Genomic DNA, 19863 nt, shown 5'->3' with positions numbered 1-19863 from the left:
CTCTCCTAACCTGGACCCACTAACAGTGGATCTCCCTCTGGTTCTTTCATACCTGTATGAGTTGCGCAATACTGGGTTAGCTTCTTCATTTATAAAAGCACATCTGTCAGACATTTCTGCATGTCTGCCCCCTACCCTTTAGCTTCTAGATTTGAGGCCAAACAGTTACTCAAAATGTCCTCCACATTAGACCTGTGGCCCCTCCCTGGGACCTAAACTTTCTGTTAGAGAAACTGGCCCTCACAGCCTTCAAGCCCAATTCCTCTAGCTCCTTAAAACACCGAACCTGGAAAACTTGTCTTGCTGCTAGCCATTACTTTTGCCAGAAGGGTCTCTGAGCTCCAGTTTCTGATGGCTTCTCCCCCCTTTTTGATCTTCCACAAAGACAGGGTCACACATTGCACCAACCACACACTTTTATCCCCAAAGTAGTCAGAGCTGTCCATAAACAAGGTTATAGACGTACCAACCTTTTCCCTTCTCTGCAAAACACTAGTGAGAAGATTTTGCACACACTTGCTGTGCATAGACAGCTCAGATTTTACCTTTACAAAACAAAACCTGTTGAGAAATCAGACCAGCTGTTTGTCTCATTCCATCCCAGGGCTCTGGGGCTTCCTCTGTCCAAACAAACCATTTCTAACTGTTTTTCCAAAACCATTATCTACTGCTATAACTACCATGGGGAAACCCCCTCCCTGCTCAATCAAAGCTCACTCTACCATAGCAGTGGCCTCCTTTGCTGCCTTTCTCAAAGGACTAGACACAGACTCCATCCTAGAAGCAGCTGGACCTCTGTCCATGCCTTAACCAAACATTGCAAACTGGATTCCGTCCCCAGATCTAGGGCTGGGCTTGCCAGCGCCATTCTTCATGGCTTCCTGGAAAATTCATCAGTTAACTTCACCTCCCTCTCTGCATGAGCTTTGGTACTCTCCCTCATGTAAAGAATACTGCAGCAGATGAATAGTAGGACGTAGAATAGTTGTATACTTAACCATAACGATAGATGTCCTCCTCTTCTCTGTTGCAGTATTTTGTCCCACCCCCCCCCTTACCCACTTCTCATGGTTCTTGGATATATTGACTCAAACTTCCTTGGACTGTGTCTTCTCCTCCAGCTTCACTTCTGAGGATGGTGTGCATGTATGTCACCTTTATGGCCTATGTCCGATAGTTTCCTTCATCAGATGTACTGCGCATCTTACAGTAATAAAAGACTTTGGTATACTGGCCGACATTGGGTCGCCTGGGCAGGTAAAGAATACTGCAACAGAGAAGAAAAGGACATATACCATTATGGTAAGTTCTTACACAACTATTCTTTCTTTTTGTTGGTGCAATTTAGTACTGTTGCAAATGCAACATGCTAGAGTTTTCTTCTCTATATCTTTTGACATAGAAGGCCAAAATACTATGCCTCCTTGGTTGAATCAGTACCCGGGTGACCACAGTGCAAAATGTTGATATATATTCCTGTGGTAATGTTGAGGAAATTACCACTTTAGGACCTTTCATGATGATTCCATCTTCCATCATGAGCTGTAGGGGAAAATACTTTTGTATGTCAAGTGGTAAACTACTTTGTCGTGCTGGTCATCCTTGTCTGATAACATTTGCTTCTGGAGAATTGGGTCTGAAGCTGTGTAATTTCCAAGTTCATCAAGATGTGACGAGGAAACGTTTTTAACTTCCATGACTTCAAAGTTGCTTTCTCGTTATCATGCTGTTCCTCTTGATAAAGCATCAGCAAGGTGTAGAAATTTGCCTGTTCTATAGACAGTATTGAAATTGTACGTTTGCAATTTTAACATCATGTGTGCAAGCATCCCGGGGTTGTGTATGTATTGGCTTTTTCAGAATTGTCACTAGAGGTTTGTGATCAGTCTCTATTTGAACAAGTTTGCCATAAATATAGTCATTGAACTTCGAACATGCAAACACTACTGTCAGAAGCTTTTTTTTAATTTGTACATACTGTATTTTACTTTGGGTTAAAGTTCTGGATGCATAGGTGACTGGTATGCCTTCCTGAAAACATGCTGCACCAAGACCATACTCTGAAGCATCATATGAAAGAGTTACAGGTTTGTGAACATCATAATATCTCAATGTTGGTGGACCGACAATTTTCTGTTTCAGAATGTCAAATGTTGTTTGTTGTGCAGTGGTGCAGCGGTAGCATTGTCGCCTCACAGGAAGAGGTTCTCTGGTTCAATTCTTGGCGGGAGTGCCTACTGTGCGGAGTCTGCATGTCCTCCCTGCATTTGTGTGGGTTTCCTCTGAGTGCTCTGTTTTTTTCCCCACGTTACAAAGACATGCATCTGGAGCATTTCTCCTCAGGCGTCCACTGAAAATTGGCTTCATTCCAAGTCGGACTTTCCCGGTTAACGAACGTTAAATAAATAAATAAAAAAATGCTGTTCCATCCAGGACCAGTTTGCATTTTTGCTTGTCAACTCGTGTAGCAGTGTAGAAAGCCCACTTGGGTCTGGGATGAACTTTCCTAAATAGTTGACCATACCAAGAAAATGTTGCAAAGATGTGACGTTTTCTTAAACTGGCATCTCGAGAATTGCTGCTTGCTTAGATGGATGTGGTTGTAAGCCAGAACTGGTAAACAAATGTTTCACATAAGTAACTTCTTTCAGTTTGAGTTTGCACGTTTAAGATTTACTTCACGTGCACGGTCTAGAATTTTTTGAAGTTTCTTTCATGTTCGACTTTACCGTTGCCCCCTTCAGTGATGTCTACTATGATAGCACATGGAAAAACAGAAAAAATTTGTTCCATCGCACGTCTAAATACTTCACTGGCAGAATTTATCCCAAGTGGCATTCTCAAAAATCTTATATCTACCCGATGGTGTACCGAAAGTGGTTAATAGTGAATATTTGTGATCTAGCGAAATTTGCCAAAGCAAACTTTTTGCATTTACGACAGGAAAAAACAGTGGCATTTGGCATGAGAGTGACTGCTACTTCTGCTATGCACATCGGATGATATAAGTGCTTTGTCTGTCAGATCAGTGCATATTCAAATATCATCTGAGCTTTTCTTATGAGCTACGACCATAGAGGATATCCATTCACTCTGGTCCTTTACTGGAGTAAGGACACCTAAATTCACCATTTTGCCAAGCTCTGCTTTTACTTTGCTCTACATTGCTTTTGGAACTTTCTTTGCTGGTCTGACCATTGGGCTTACTTCATGGTTTAAGTTCATGAAATATGTGACTGGAAGTTTGCCAAGCTTGTCTGTGAAAATATCAGCATATTCACTAAAAATATTCTGTTTAAAACTATCGTGGTTGTTCAGAATTACATGGCGGACCTCTCTATTAAATGAAATCAGTCCCATTCTCAAACTGTCTTTGAGGCCAAACAATGACTGCACGTGTCTTTTGATTATGTAAAATTGCATGTCATTGCTGCTCCCAGCAGAATGGCGTGTGAGAACTACAGCGCCATCAATTTGAATGTCTTCACCACCTTAAACAACTCGTTTTGCACACTTTGCTGAATCAAGTTTCTCACCAGCTCTTACTTTGGCAAACATTTGTGCTGATGTAACATTGCACTTGGATCCAGTGTCTACTTTAAGCTCTACAGGTTTCCCATTAATCCGAATAGTACAAAATATTTCACTATCTGCTGCCAACTGGTAATCTACTGTTTTAACTGATTCATCAATCCCAGAGACACCGTCAACATAGAAAGTTTGCTCATAGCTCTGTCAGATCTGCTTGTTACTTCAGATGCTCTCTTAAGTATGTGCCACTTTAGACTTGCAAAGCCTTTTGAAATGATTCCATTTTTTACATTTATGACGCTGCTGACTAAAAGCTAAGCATTTTTCTCATTTAGGTTCAAGACTGCCTTCGTGATTACAACAGTTAACAATGAGGTTGGGTGTTGTGGGCTCCATTCGGTTTATATTTTTTTATCATAGCTTTATGTTGTACATTATTTACATTTGCACTTGCAGACACTGCATGCACGTTTTTCTCGTTCGTAAGCATGTTCGTAAGCTTTTCTGTAAGTTCATATATTTGACAAATCTCAGTGGCTTTGCTCAATGTTAAATCACTGTCTTGAAGCCAAATCTTTCTCACTGCATCATTAACACCACAAATAAGCATGTCTTTTTTTTTTTCACCAAAATCTGCACGTTTTTGATTTATTTCTTAAGTTGATAATATATGCTGCCGTAGTTTCACCAGGCTTTTAATTTCTTGTGTAAAACATGTGCCTTTCTATTTTTAATATACATTTGAGGGTTACACATTTTTCTAAACTTACGTTTAAAGCACTCTGGGTCTTCCTGTGTTTCAGCCTGTATCACAGTATGGCAGTTCTCCCCCTCCCCTGCATATATGACAGGTGCATACACAAGTGAATGTTCCCTGTCACTGGTTTCCAAGCCAGCTAAATCAAGACATATTAATACCTTTGTACGTGCATCTTTATCAGAAAATGCAACCTGTTGGAAAATATTAAATTCTTGCTCAAACATTCAATTCTCAGCAATATTATTATCAAAACACCAGCAGTCCAAGTTTGTGAAATCCCTCTGCTATAACAGCAAAATGTATTTAAATATAAGCATAGACCAGGTACTTGCAATTATACTTAAATGCACAGCAATCTCTCTGAAAAGGCTTTGCATTTAACACTGCGAACATTCCAATCACATCAGATACTTCAAAAAGTTTTAATTAACACTTAAAATAGTACATTGTGAGAAAAATGTGGTCATTTTAGCCTATTCTTACATTTTAACACTTGGAAAATTATTTCAAACACTTTTGTATTTTTTTTGAATACTTTTATCAGTATGTTGTAATTTCGGACATTTAGTTTATCTCTGTACTTATTTCAAACATTTTGAATGCTTTGCCACTTATTCAGCAACTGAAAAATCATTTAAATGAGTTTAAATACCTTTGAATAACTGCTGACCTGTTTGCGAGTTGGCTCCTGTATATTCCTCCACTTCTAACTGCGTGCCTCATGGTTTGAGAGCTGCTTCAACTTCAGATCCCATTCTGACACCATGTTGCATGTCTCTTGTATTCAGATGAGAAACTGAGGTACTGTGATGGGTTCAAGTTGTTTATTGTACATAAGCACATCAGGAGCTGTAACTGGAACATGTATTTAAGCTGACTGTGACTCATTACTTCAAAGACACTCGCATGTGCATCTCCATTCATGCCTGCATTCACTCTGACTATACAAAATGGCACTGATCTTGCACGTGCTCAGTAACTTATATGCACATGATATCTAGCTACTGTGGCTGACTAGGTGTAATCCACACAGTTATCTACACCTAACATATTGTGCAGTCAGCTTTCACCCCCAGCTTTTTATTTAGAAAACCAGTGACTTAAACTGTTGGCTAACGATACTATGGAAGGATCATCCCGGCCAAGGGTCAGCTGTCTGCAAAGAAAAAAGACCAAGAAAGCTTGGTTGGATTCTTTGGCTGTGCAGTCTTCACTGGAAATCTCTCTCTATTTATTTATTTACTTATTTAACATTTGTTAACTGGGAAAGTCAGACTTGGAACGAAGCCAGTTTTCAACGGAGGCCCGGTGAGAAACGCTTCAGATGCATGTCTTTGTGATGAGGGAGGAAACCAGAGCACCCAGAGGAAACCCACACAAATGCAGGGAGGACATGCAGACTCCACACACAAGGTACCCAAACCAAGAACAGAACCAGAGAACCTCTTGCTGTGAGGCAACAACACTACCGCTGCACCACTGTGCCATATTTAGGCTTGTGAAAGCCTGCAGGATAATCTGGTTTCCTTGTATTTCTGTGTCTGTACCACTTCAGGGCCTACAAGGATGTGACTTCATGCACATCCATGAGGGCCTTGCAGACATTCATATCAGATGGACAGGGAGAGCCGCTGCTAATTACCAAAGGCCCTAGGGGTTCATAGGTTCATACTAGGCTATCTGCCCTAGGGCATTTATAAGCCTAGCCAGAGTGTGTATGGCTTTCGCCAGCCATTTTAAATTAATTTTGCAATGCCCTTTTTCGAGGTTAGTATACTGTGCCTCTGTCTAACAGTGACACAGAAGTGATACCCGGGGTAAACCGCCCTTTTTCGAGGTTAGTATACTGTGCCTCTGTCTAACAGTGACACAGAAGTGATACCCGGGGTAAACCTACGATCTCCCATCCACTCATCAAGATTCCTCTTGAAGAGAGTCAATGAGGGACTCCGCCTAACCTGGACTGGGATTTTATTCCAGAGTGAAGGGAGCCTCTGGATTATGAATCTGTCCCTGCAGCATGTCCTATTTATTTCAGTGCTGAGGTTCAAGTCCCTCGAGCGCGTAGCTCAATGGGATTTGGATTTTCTGAGGTGCAGCATGTCCATTAATTCCGAGTTGGACATGGCTTTATACATCAGGCACAGATCGCCTCTGAGCAGGCGGTATGCCACTGAGTAGAGCTGGAGTTTCTTTAACTGGGCAGCATACGGCATCTGTTTGAGCCCCTTGATCCTCTTGGTGAGGTACTTTTGGGGTCTTTCCAGTTGCTGCAGGTGTCTGGTAAGGTACATCCCAAAAGGGGCATTGTACTCAATTATGGACCTGATGAGAGATGAGTAAAGAGGCACGATGACCTCCCCTGATCTAGATGTGAATCCCTTCATGATTAGGTGGGCTATATAAAATGTTTTTCTAACCATTTTGGCCACATGGTTGTCAAATGAGAGATTGCTATCAACTTGGGTCCCCCAGGTCCCTAATTACTTCTTCTGTACTTAATGGATTACCACCTATGTGGTAATTTGTGGGCACTTTGTTTTTGCCAAAGGGGATGACTATACACTTTTTGGCGTTTAGCTTGAGGCCATGGCTCTGGCACCAGTTGTCTGTTTCTATGAGGCCCTTTTGGAGGATGCTTGTGTCGGCTGGAGAGTCTATTATGGCACCCAGTTTGCAGTCGCTCATAACTTGGTCAGCCACAGTCCTTCCATGTTGGCCTGTACTTCCGAGAAATATATACCGAACAAGAGAGGTCCCAGGACTGAGCCTTGTGGGACGCCACTTGTAACTGGTTTGGAGTCTGACATGGCTCCAGCTATTCTAACCATGTGGGTTCTGTCCTTGAGCCAGTTTGCAACCCATCTAGTGACATAGGGGTTTATATTTAAGCAGGTGAGCTTATCTATATTACCCGAGTGGGGTATTGCATCGAAGGCTTTTGCAAGGTCCAGGTAGGCTGTGTGGACCACCTTCCCCTTGTCAATGGCCTTGGTGACTGTTTCAAAGAAATCGACCAGGTTTAAGAGGCAGGATCTGCCCTTAAAGCCGAACTGGGTAGGATCCAGTGTCTGTAGGTCCCCAATATCTTTATTTATAAAGGTCCATGATGATCCTTTCCATAGCTTTGCAGACCAAGTTAGTGAGACTTATGGGGCGATAGTTTCCAGGATCCGTTGAGGCACCACCTTTGTGGAGAGGGACCACTGTTGCTGTACGCCACTCTTTGGGTACATATCCTGTAGTAAGGCTGAGATTGAACAGTAGTTTTAGGTTTGGGTTTAGCTCTTCTTGGAGTTCATGTAGGAAGCAGCCCGGGACACTGTCTGGTCCCATTGTTGCTGTGTTTCTTGCTTTGGAGAGGGCAGCTCTTACCTGAGCATCTGAGATGTCAGGGGGGCAGCACTCTGCTGGGATAGATATTAGCCCTTTTGGTGGGGGGGGGGAGTTTGCGCCTAACCTGTCAGCTAGGATGTTAGCAATGTCTGTGGGTTCAGTGTATTTTTTGTCATTCTGGACTAATTCTGAGCATATCTGGGAATTCCCACCCAGATTCCTAACATAACTAAAGAAAGCCTTGTGATTATCCTTAGTGTCCTGTGCAATTTTTCTCTCGAAGTTGGCCTTAGACGATTTTATGAGTAACACCACAAAAGGATAAAATGGTGCTAAAATAAACTTATAACCAAGTAGAAAGCACCACCGTCGAGCTGGATATAGGCAACAGTTTATTCAGTTCCAAACACCGAACACAAAGTGAAAAGACCCACACTTAACGCTGTAAAAGTACAAGTAACGTTTTCGTCATCAACTTCATCAGATAAATTTCACAATCCCATAATTTCCTTTATATAGACACACTAATTACAATTAAACCAAATAAATCAATTAATGTAAACAGGATGTCATTAAAAACTGTCCTTATATGGTCATGTCAGTGTTATTTTAAAATCCATTTTACTTTAAGTTGATAAAAATCACTTTCATATATTAAACACATATTCTTAAAATTGATTTTAAAAACATTTTTTTAAATTGTCATAAATAACTTACATTTAAATAAAATGTATTTAAACTATAAAATTAATTTAAAAATACAAAAGGTATATACAGAATAAATTTATGTTGTTGTCTTTGGCTTCCCCATGTGGCCCAAATCACACATAACATCACAAGTCAAATAAAACTTTTTATAATTTATGTTCTTAATGATAGCAGTTTTTTCTATAAATTTAAAGCTTGGCTGATCTCAATTTTAAAACTGGAGCTAAAGATATCATGTCATTAAGACCTCGAGGTCTATTGGCTTCTAGTGATAGCTGCCAGTATAGTTCCCTATATTCTACTAGTGTCTCCCACATACCTCCCCTGGGATCCACATGAACTACTTCCAACACAAAAAATTGAAATACTGATGTTTTACATACCATGCTATGTTTGTAAAGTGCATTATTTTCACTTTTATTTCTGATATCATACATATGTTCATATATTCTTTGTTTTAATTTTCTTTCACTTTTACCCACATAGTACGAATCACATTCTTTACACATAGCTAGGTATATTATGCCTTTTGTATTACAGTTAACATAAATATCCAAACTTAATTTCCTTTTCCTTGCTTGTAAAAAAATGGAATCTCCAGTTTTTAAATATGAAGAATAGTTACAACAACCACATTTACATAGACCTTTTCTAGTTCTTGTTGTTTTGTCATAGTTAATATTATGGGTGCCTTTGTCCAGCATGTTCTTAATAGTGTTCCCTCTACGATATATGTACGTTAATGGTTTTTCAAAAATATGTTTTAAATCTGATATCTTAGAAAAATTATTCAATTCTCTACCCATAACCTTTCTTACTACACTTGACTGTCCGTCATAATTCATAACAAATCCCATATTATAATCCTTATTCGAATTATCTACTGGAGTGTCACCTGTTTCTATAAAAGGAGATGTTTTTCCTATAATAGGAGAAAATCTGCCCTTTCTTTCACTCAGTACTTCATTCAATAATGCATCAAATAAATTACTAGGATATCCCCTGTTCATGAATAACTCCTTTAATTTAATACATTCATTTGTAAAAATTTCATCTACTGAAGTCATTCTACTCATCCGAACCAACTGGCCTTTCAACACTCCCTTCTTCTGATACAAAGGATGTGAACTAGTGAAGTGTAGATAAGAATTAGAGAATGTTTCTTTTCTGTGTATTTTAGATACAAAATTTCCATTATCTTTCTTGATACTGACATCTAAATATATTAGTTCCTGTGTGTCATATTTGTGGGTGAAATCCAAAAAATTAGTTGTTCCATTCAAATATTCAACAAATTTCATAAAATTGTCTAGATTTCCTGTCCACAAAAAACATAAATCGTCAAGAAACCTTCCGTACAAAGTCCAATACTCACTAAAAGGAGAAGTCAGGAGAAAATTGTTCTCCCAATAGGCCATAATGATGTTAGCATAAGTGGGGGCACAATGTGCCCCCATGGCCACTCCTTTCTCTTGCTTGAAGTACTCTCCTTGAAAGAAAATAAAATTATTTTTCAACACTATTTCCATCAGGGTCAATATTGGTCTGAACTCACTTGAGGTAATCTCTTTAAAACCAATTAACATCTCCTCAAACCATTCCATACCAACATCATGTGGTATGCTAGTGAATAGGTCCACTACATCTAAAGTGCCAAAGGCCAACTTTTCACTGTATAAAGAAGGATTTAGTCTCCTAAGGAAGTCCCATGAATCTTGTAATATGTTAGGGTTGTTCAACACCAACCCCTTCACCTTAGTATCTATATACTTAGCTTATATAGAGATTTTACAGGTACTGGCGGTCATCTTTCTGACATTATGAATGTTAAATTTGACTTTGCCAATAAGCGTTTAAATTCCATCAAAAATGGTAGTTTTACCAATATGCTTAATGACTTGGACTTTTACTTATATAAATATAAAATGATGGAAATGGATAATGCTTATTTAAAACACTGTTTAGATTTAAAAATTGTACCAAAAGGCTTAAGGGTTTGTAAATACCCGAACAATGTGGTTGAAGGGACTGAATTTTGTGTGGATTTACTGAATGCATTTGATCAGTGTGGTTTTGAAATAATAAGAGCTATAATTAAAAATAACACACGTGAAATGGAGAAATTATATGATAAAATTGATAAAATAAATCATGGTGTTACAAATGATTTATTGCTTTTAAGGTAGAGGAAGGGAGGGCAAAGTATAACAAATTGATTAAAAATTTGGAATCAAAATGTGTGGAGGTACAGAAAAGGAAATTAGGAAAGATTCAGAGAGACACTAAAGAATATAAGAACAAAACCCACTACCCCAAGCCAAAATCTTGGACTAGGAGATGGAATGGTTATAGTGAAAATGAATTCCAGGAAGGAACAACACATATGGATGTGTACCCCATAGAAAATTATTCTAGTTTTTCTGATTTTCCTCCGCTCAGGAGGTCAGAAAGACTTATGGACAAAGAACCGGTAGTATATAATACAAAAAACTACAGGTAGAGGGGTTGGAGACCCCAGGGGAGGAACGAAACGAGATGGACTTAGTAAATTATATTACACAGGATGGTAATAGATGGACATGTCAGGATTTTAGTATATATAATTATAGTAATGTTGCTGTTAACAAAACTTTGCTTGAATTGTTATCAAAAGGATTTGGTTTTATACCTAGGCAAAGAACTAATATTTTTAAACTGTTAACTGATGTGAAATTATTCTTAAGAAAGACAAATTTAGAACTTTTATTCAGTGGAAAGGTAACTAAATCCAAAGAAAATAGCTTGGTACGTAGTAGTACATTCAATCCACCACTGCACCCCCAGTTGAGGAATTTTGAACTAAAACTTGAAAATGAATTAAGGACTGGTTTGAAAAAACAATTTGTACACCCTAACTTAATACCTTCTGAACAGGAAGTTTTAAATGTTTTAATAAACAACAAAAATTTAAGGGTGATGAAACCGGACAAGGGTGGGGGTGTAGTATTTATGGATTGCATTCAATATGAAGGTAAAATGATGGAGATTTTGAGTGACACTGAAAAATATTCTAGAACATCAATTAATGAAATTAACATTGCATATAGGAAAATACAGTTAGTATTATATGACTTATTAATTGAAGGATCTATAGATATGCAAACATATAAATATTTGCTTGTTGAAAAAACCAAAAGTCCCTTCTATATTTGGAATTCCTAAGGTGCATAAAAATAGTAATGATCCACCACTTAGAGCCATTGTTTCGGCTAATGGTTCAGTGACTGCACCCTTAGCTAAGTATATAGATACTAAGGTGAAGGGGTTGGTGTTGAACAACCCTAACATATTACAAGATTCATGGGACTTCCTTAGGAGACTAAATCCCTCTTTATACAGTGAAAAGTTGGCTTTGGCACTTTAGATGTAGTGGACCTATTCACTAGCATACCACATGACGTTGGTATGTAATGGTTTGAGGAGATGTTAATTGGTTTTAAAGAGATTACCTCAAGTGAGTTCAGAACAATATTGACCCTGATGGAAATAGTGTTGAAAAATAATTTTATTTTCTTTCAAGGAGAGTACTTCAAGCAAGAGAAAGGAGTGGCCATGGGGGCACATTGTGCCCCCACTTATGCTAACATCCTTATGGCCTATTGGGAGAAGAATTTTCTCCTGACTTCTCCTTTTAGTGAGTAGTGGACCTTGTACGGAAGGTTTCTTGACGATTTATGTTTTTTGTGGACAGGAAATCTAGACAATTTTATGAAATTTGTTGAATATTTGAATGGAACAACTAATTTTTTGGATTTCACCCACAAATATGACACACAGGAACTAATATATTTAGATGTCAATATCAAGAAAGATAACGGAAATTTTGTATCAAAATACAGAGTAAAGAAACATTCTCTAATTCTTATCTACACTTCACTAGTTCACATCCTTTGTATCAGAAGAAGGGAGTGTTGAAGGGCCAGTTGGTTCGGATGAGTAGAATGACTTCAGTAGATGAAATTTTTACAAATGAATGTATTAAATTAAAGGAGTTATTCATGAACAGGGGATATCCTAGTAATTTATTTGATGCATTATTGAATGAAGTGTGAAAGAAAGGGCAGATTTGCTCCTATTAATAGGAAAAACATCTCCTTTTATAGAAACAGGTGACACTCCAGTAGAGAATTCTAATCTAATAAGGATTATAATATGGGATTTGTTATGAATTATGACGGACAGTCAAGTGTAGTAAGAAAGGTTATGGATAGAGAATGGAATAATTTTTCTAAGATATCAGATTTAAAACATATTTTTGAAAAACCATTAACGTACATATATCGTAGAGGGAACACTATTAAGAACATGCTGGACAAAGGCACCCATAATATTAACTATGACAAAACAACAAGAACTAGAAAAGGTCTATGTAAACGTGGTTGTTGTAACTATTCTTCATATTTAAAAACTGGAAATTCCATTTTTTTACAAGCAAGGAAAAGGAAATTAAGTTTGGATATTTATGTTAACTGTAATACAAAAGGCATAATATACCTAGCTATGTGTAAAGAATGTGATTCGTACTATGTGGGTAAAAGTGAAAGAAAATTAAAACAAAGAATATATGAACATATGTATGATATCAGAAATAAAGGTGAAAATAATGCACTTTACAAACATAGCATGGTATGTAAAACATCAGTATTTCAATTTTTTGTGTTGGAAGTAGTTCATGTGGATCCCAGGGGAGGTATGTGGGAGACACTAGTAGAATATAGGGAACTATACTGGCAGCTATGACTAGAAGCCAATAGACCTCCAGGTCTTAATGACATGATATCTTTAGCTCCAGTTTTAAAATTGAGATCAGCCAAGCTTTAAATTTATAGAAAAAAAACTGCTATCATTAAGGACATAAATTATAAAAAGTTTTATTTGACTTGTGATGTTATGTGCGATTTGGGCCACATGGGGGAGCCAAAGACAACAACATAAATTTATTTTGTATATACCTTTTGTATTTTTAAATGAATTTTATAGTTTAAATAAATTTTATTTAAATGTAAGTTATGACAATTTAAAAAATGTTTTTTAAATCAATTTTAAGAATGTGTTTTTTAATATATGAAAGTGATTTTTATCAACTTAATAACACTGACATGACCATATAAGGACAGTTTTTAATGACATCCTGTTTACATTAATTGATTAATTGATTTATTTGGTTTAATTGTAATTAGTGTGTCTATATAAAGGGAATTATGGGATTGTGAAATTTATCTGATGAAGTTGATGACGAAAACATTACTTGTACTTTTACAGCGTTAAGTGTGGGTCTTTTCACTTTGTGTTCGGTGTTTGGAACTGAATAAACTGTTGCCTATATCCAGCTCAACTGTGGTGCTTTCTACTTGGTTATATGATTTTATGAGTGCCAGTAGTTTTTTGCTAATACTGATCAGAGATGCCTTCCCTTTTCGGATTTTGCTTTATCATGTAGTAGCTTCCTCCTTCTATTGTATAGTTTGTTTATGGCTGGGGTCCACCAGACAGGACGTCTGCCTTTGGAGGATTGGGTCTTGGTTTTATTTGGGATTACATGATCCATGCATTCCTGAAGGTGTTCATAGAATGCGTTTATAAAGGATTCTGCGGTCTGGGACGTATTTTCCACAGGCCCAGGGGCTTTGAAGGATTCCACCTTGGTTTTGAGGAGTGTGAAATTTGCTTTAGAGAAGTTTTTCACTGTGGTTTTCTGGGCAGGGGGTGGGGTTGGGATGTGAATATCCAGTGAGATTAGTTTATGGTCTGATCTTACCAGTGAGGGATACACTTCTAATCTGGAGCATAGAGTCCCCATGTTGGTGTTATCAGGTCCAGTATGTTTTCCCCTCTTGTGGGAGTGGTAACAAGTTGTTCCATAGCATTTGAGTTTATAAATTCTAGGAACCTTTGGGCTACGGTGTTGGAGCTAGAGTAATGCTCCCAGTCTATTGTTGGGTAGTTGATGTCGCCCAATATAATGGTGTTTGGAGAGACCTTCATATTTTCCAGTGTTCTCAGGAAGGCCGAGTGGGGTTCCTGGGTTTGGGAGGGTGGTCTGTAGCAGGCTATAAACTGGAAAGCAGTTTTACCCACTGTTAGTTGCACATGGATAGTCTCTGATGCTTCGTGCTTTGCCAACAACCTGGAGGTGTGGGTATCTTTGATGAATATCGATACTCCCCCTCCTTTTGTGGTTCGGTCCAAGTTTTGGGGCCAAAAAGCAAGGTATGAGGTATAACCTGGTAGTGCTGGGGTGCTCTTGGGAGCCCTAAACCAGGTTTCTGTTACTGCACAGATATCGATGTTCTCCATGCTAAGGAGAGTTTCGAGTGCGTGCATCTTGAGGTTTAGACTTCTGGCGTTGAGTAGCATTACTCTTAGTTTCTTATCCCTTGTGATATCTATGGAGGTGGGTTTGTCTTTTGAGCCTTGCCTAAAAAAGGTACTATGGGGGTAGCAAGAGCCTTTGCCAATACCCGAAAGCCCAGGGGTGACAGTTGCAAGCCATCCCTAGCGAAGCATCGTGGCTTGTCGAGCATGTCATCCCAGGCTGACAGGCATTGGATCCCCTTTGAATGACACCAATACTTAAGCCAATTGTTGAAATTGATAATCTTGTCTTCATACTGTGGCATCATTCTTAGTCCAGGGAGGTACGTCTCAGGTCATTCACACCAGCATGGACAATGACTGAGTCATATTTTTACTTGCCTTGGAGTGACCTGAGTGCTTGTGTTGTGGCGGATCCTAGCGCCCGACAGGCTGCTCACCGTGACCCTCTCCTTGTTCAGCCTGGTGAGCGGGACGTCAGTGTGCCTGACGATAGAGTCACCTATTACAAGTGTATCAGGTGTGTTGTTTAGTCTTAAGGGCTGTGACTGTTCGGCACACTGGCTTTGTGAGATATGTGTTGCACGTGTTTTGTTTTGGGGTAGCGGTTGCTTGGGTGTCTGCTTTGGAGGTCTCTGCTGCTTAGGCAGATCTTTATTTAGAGCCTCCAAGTATGTTTTTGTGTGATTGTGTTTGGTTTGCTGTTGTGGTAGGTCTATGTGAGACTGGAATTGTAGTGAGTGTGGTTTCCTTCTCCTCCTGACTGGTTATGCCAGTACTGAGTTGAGAGAGCTTAGCCTCCAGTTTGGCAATATGGTTGCATCTCTCACATGTGTGGAATTTGTTGGGAGGAGGAGAGGGTTGTCTGTGTACATGAGGCAGTTGTAACATTGCCTCAAGATTCCCAGATTCACCAGCTGGACTGGAGAGGAGATTGACAACTGACCTTTGGACATGGTAGAATAATATTGAGAATTCCTTAATAATTGAAAACAAGGGCCAGTGGGGAGTGAGGGTGTAGTGCTTTTAATTTTTAGTGCTGACTTATATAATTGCTTTAGTGAGCAAGTGCCAGGTAACTTAAGTGCAGTGTGTTACAGGTAACTTAAATGCAAAAATGACAACCAGTAATTTTCTTTCAAGTGAAACAAGGAAATAAGTACAGTAAGCAATGCAGATATCACTAGTGATCCATAGAAGCGGTGAGAAGCCGCATATTAGGTGGAATTAGCGTTCCAGGGAAATAAGCAAACAAACAACAAGCATATAAACAAAGCTAGATTCAGCAGGCCTGGATCTAGTCTATGCTACAGCAAACAAGGTGTACCAATTTCAGTAAGATACAGTTCAAATATTCAGGCACTATAAACCTTTAACCAAAAAGTCCCAGCTCAGAAGGGCAGAGTCCAGCCTCTTCTCCCACAAGAGTGCAGACCACGAACCTTCTTAATGTAAAATAACTGGCCTGAAGCCCAAGTGCTTAAACCAGAACTAATACACTTTAAGAATAACAGACACTGGGCTCTCAATCAGCAGTTCCCAACTTAGAAGGATGAAAGCTATATGTCCTGCCACCACAGTACATGCCACAAACCTTCCTAATGTAAAAGAACTGGTCTGAAGCCCAAGTGCTTAATCCAAAAGACTTAGAATGATAGCTACACTTTAATCAAGTTACTACCAAGCAGTAATAAATACAATTGAATACTTTAGAGAATGCCTGGATTAGTGCTCAAGTTACACAAACAAAGCTAGATCCAGCAGGCCCGAATCCAGTCTATGCCACAGCAAACAATGCGCACCAACTTCAGTAAGAAGCAGTTCAAATATGCATCCACTATAAGCCTTTAACCAGAAATTCCCAGCTCAGAAGGGCGGAGTCCAGCCTCTTCTCCCACAAGAGTGCAGACCATGAACCTTCTTAATGTAAAATAACTGGCCTGAAGCCCAGGTGCTTAAACCAGAATGAATACACTTTTAGAATAACACACTGAGCCCTCAATCAGCAGTTCCCAACCTAGAAGGATGTAAGCTACCTGTTCTGCCACTACAGTGCAGACCACAAACCTTCCTAATGTAAAACAACTGGTCTAAAGCCCAAGTGTTTAAACTAAAAGGCTTAGAATGAGTTACAACAAGCAGTAATAAATCTAATTGAGTACTTTTAAGATGATGCAAAAGTAAAATAAAGTAGGTAGAAACACAAGACAGTAAAAGTAGATAATTTTTTTTTTTTTTTTTTTTAATGGCTGTCCCACCATACAGATATTTGTAGTATGTACAGTGCAATGAAAAAGTATTTGCCCCTTCCTGATTTTTTATTTTTTGCATGTTTGTCGCACAAATGTTTCAGATCATCAAACAAATGTAAATATTAAACAAAGATAACCCAAGTAAACACAAAATGCAGTTAAGTGATGTTTTTATAAAGGAAAAAAAAAACTATCCAAACCTACATGGCTCTATGTGAAAAAGTAATTGCCCCCTAAATCTAATAACTGGTTGTGCCACCCTTAGCAGCAGCAACAACTGCAGTCAAGCATTTGCGATAATTGGCAGAGTCTTTCACATCGTTGTTGAAGAATTTTGGCCCACTCTTTGCAAAATTGTTTTAGTTTAGCCATACTGGAGGGTTTCCTAGCATGACCACCTTTTTAAGGTCATGCCACAGTATCTCAATTGGATTCAAGTCCAGACGTTTACTAGGCCACTCCACAACCTTAATTTTGTTTTTTTAAGCCATTCAGAGGTGGACTTGCTGGTATGTTTTGGATCACTGCAGAATCCAAGTGCACTTCAGCTTGAGGTCACAAACTGATGGCCAGACATTTTCCTTCAGGATTTTTTGGTAGAGAGCAGAATTCATGGTTCCATCAATCACAGCAAGTCGTCCAGGTCGAGAAGCAGCAAAGCAGCCCCAGACCATCACACTACCACCACCATGTTTGACTGCTGGCATGATGTACTTTTTCTGAAATGCCGTGTTACTTTTATGCCAGATGTAACGAGAAACACACCTCCCAAAAAGTTCAGCTTTTGTTTAGTCAGTCCACAGAATATTTTCCCAAAAGTCTTGGGGGGATCATCAAGATGTTTTTGGCAAAAGTGAGATGAGTCTTTGTTCTTTTTAGTCAGCAGTGGTTTTTGTCTTCAAAGTCTGCCATACATGCCTTTTTTGCCCAGTCTCTTTCTTATGGCTGAGTCATGAACACTGACCTTAACTAAGGCAACTGAGGTCTGCATTTCTTTGGATGATGTTCTGGGTTGTTTTGTGACCTCTTAGGTGAGTCGTTGCTGCACTCTTGGGGTAATTTGTGTAGGCTGGCCACTCCTGGGAAAGTTCACCACTGTTCCATGTTTTCTCCAATTATTGATAATTGCTCTCATCGTGGTTCGCTGGAGTCCCAAAGCTTTAGAAATGGCTTTGTAACCTTTTCCAGACTGATAGATGTCAATTACTTTGTTTCTCAGCTGTTCCGCAATTTCTTTAGATTGCGGCATGCTGTCTTCCTTTTTGGGATCATATGGCCTACTTCACTTTGTCTGACAGGTTCTATTCAAGTGATCTCTTGATTCAACAGGTCTGGCAGTAACCAGGCATGGGTGTGGCTAGTGAAATTGAACTCTGCTTTCCCAAAAATGTGATTAACCACAGTTACTTCATGATTTAACAAGGGGGCCAATTCCTTTTTCACATAGGGCCATGTAGGTTTGGATAGTTTTTTCCCTTAAATAAAATCATCACTTAAAAGCTGCATTTTGTGTTTACTTGGGTTATCTTTGGCTAATATTTAAATTTGTTTGATCTGAAACATTTAAGTGTGACAAACATGCTAAGAAATCAGGAAGGGGGCAAATACTTTTTCATTGCACTGTATCTTTATTGTCTTGTTTTTGTGTTATTTTACTACCAATTACTATTTAAGTGCTCTGATTACGAAGTTATGTTAAAAGTATAGCGTATGACTTTAAAACTGTTTTGCAATGCTGGCTTGGGTTGCTGTTGTCAGGTGGATAACTGTCAGCTTTGGTTTTCAGATCTAAAGCTGTAGACATACCTGCAACATCTGGAAGTCTGAAGTCTGCTCCCTCAAGTTCTGCTATGTTTGCCTTCACTTCAACACCAAAACCACCGACAGGAGGGCCTTTCAACCAGCCTCCAGCTCTTGGAGTTTCATCTGTTGCCTCAAGTAAGACGTCAGTCGCATCACCTGCAGCAGGTATGGTACTACGTGTCACTGTTGAACAGCATGGACTATAATACAAAGTTTGAATTTAGTATTTGATTTTCCAGTGAAGGAGCTTGTACGTGTTTCCTTCTGTGCAGTTCTGTATGATTGTTTTAAAAATACTGAGCGGTTGTGCGCTTGGTACCTATGGCCCCTTTGGCCCAATGTGCTCCATGCCTACACCTGAGCTACGTGTCACACATGCTCCAAGATCCTGTGGTTCTTTACAGCTGTAGTTGGCCAGTTCATATCTGCTTCTTGCTTCTGCATTGTTATTGGATAGGTCCTGCATTTGATACTTTAAAAGATTAGTCCTAACAACATGCACTTGTCTGGCCAGCAGATCACTTAAGTGGACCCGTGACAGGTGCTTCCTTTTTTTAATGAAAGCAAACCAAAGTGCTAATCATTACTTTCGCCTTCTTTGACATGAGAAACGTAAGGCCTTTCTTGGCAGGAATTTTATGCTTGAGGAGTCCTGGTGGAGGGGGGACAATCTTAATTAGCCAGAGATCACAATTAAGAGCATAAAAAATAGTAGGTAGCGGACCCACAGTCCAAGTGCAAGTCCAAGTCTGGCTTTTCTTCTCCATTATTCTATGCCTTTGCTGGCTTCTGTTCCTTCAGTGGAGTAGTGGTGCTGCTCCTTCTTGAAAAGTGTGTTTTTTTTTCTTGCAGTGAAGTACTATCTGCGGAACCAGCTCATAGTATCTATGCAGATGTAATTTGAATACTTGTTCGCTTCATATTTCCCAGTATATATGTCTGTGCACAATATGTGTTTATGCTCAAATGGAGCCTATATTTTGCTATCTGTACAAACACTATATTATGCTTATTCTGTGTAATGTCTATGCCTTGCATGACTGATTTTTATCCTGTTACTAGTGTTTAGGAGAGCCCTGACGACCTCGAGGAACTGTCTTTCTTCTGGGACTTCAGGGG

At 39.1% G+C, this 19863-nt stretch overlaps 1 protein-coding gene across 1 annotated transcript in view; it reads left to right on the top strand.

Annotated features, from left to right (window-relative positions):
- The window catches only part of NUP214 (nucleoporin 214), a 3229616-nt gene that overhangs the window by 861313 nt on the left and 2348440 nt on the right, over positions 1-19863 (top strand). The window contains exon 13 of the mRNA XM_044058190.1: positions 18728-18909. Coding sequence (XP_043914125.1) covers positions 18728-18909 — 182 coding nt within the window. The remainder of the gene's footprint in view (positions 1-18727; positions 18910-19863) is intronic.

This window comes from Protopterus annectens, chromosome 16.part0 (assembly GCF_019279795.1).
Source record: "Protopterus annectens isolate FY-2018-M chromosome 16.part0, PAN1.0, whole genome shotgun sequence".
In the NCBI taxonomy this organism is placed as follows: Eukaryota; Metazoa; Chordata; order Ceratodontiformes; family Protopteridae; genus Protopterus; species Protopterus annectens.
This window is presented reverse-complemented; position numbering and strand designations above follow the sequence as displayed.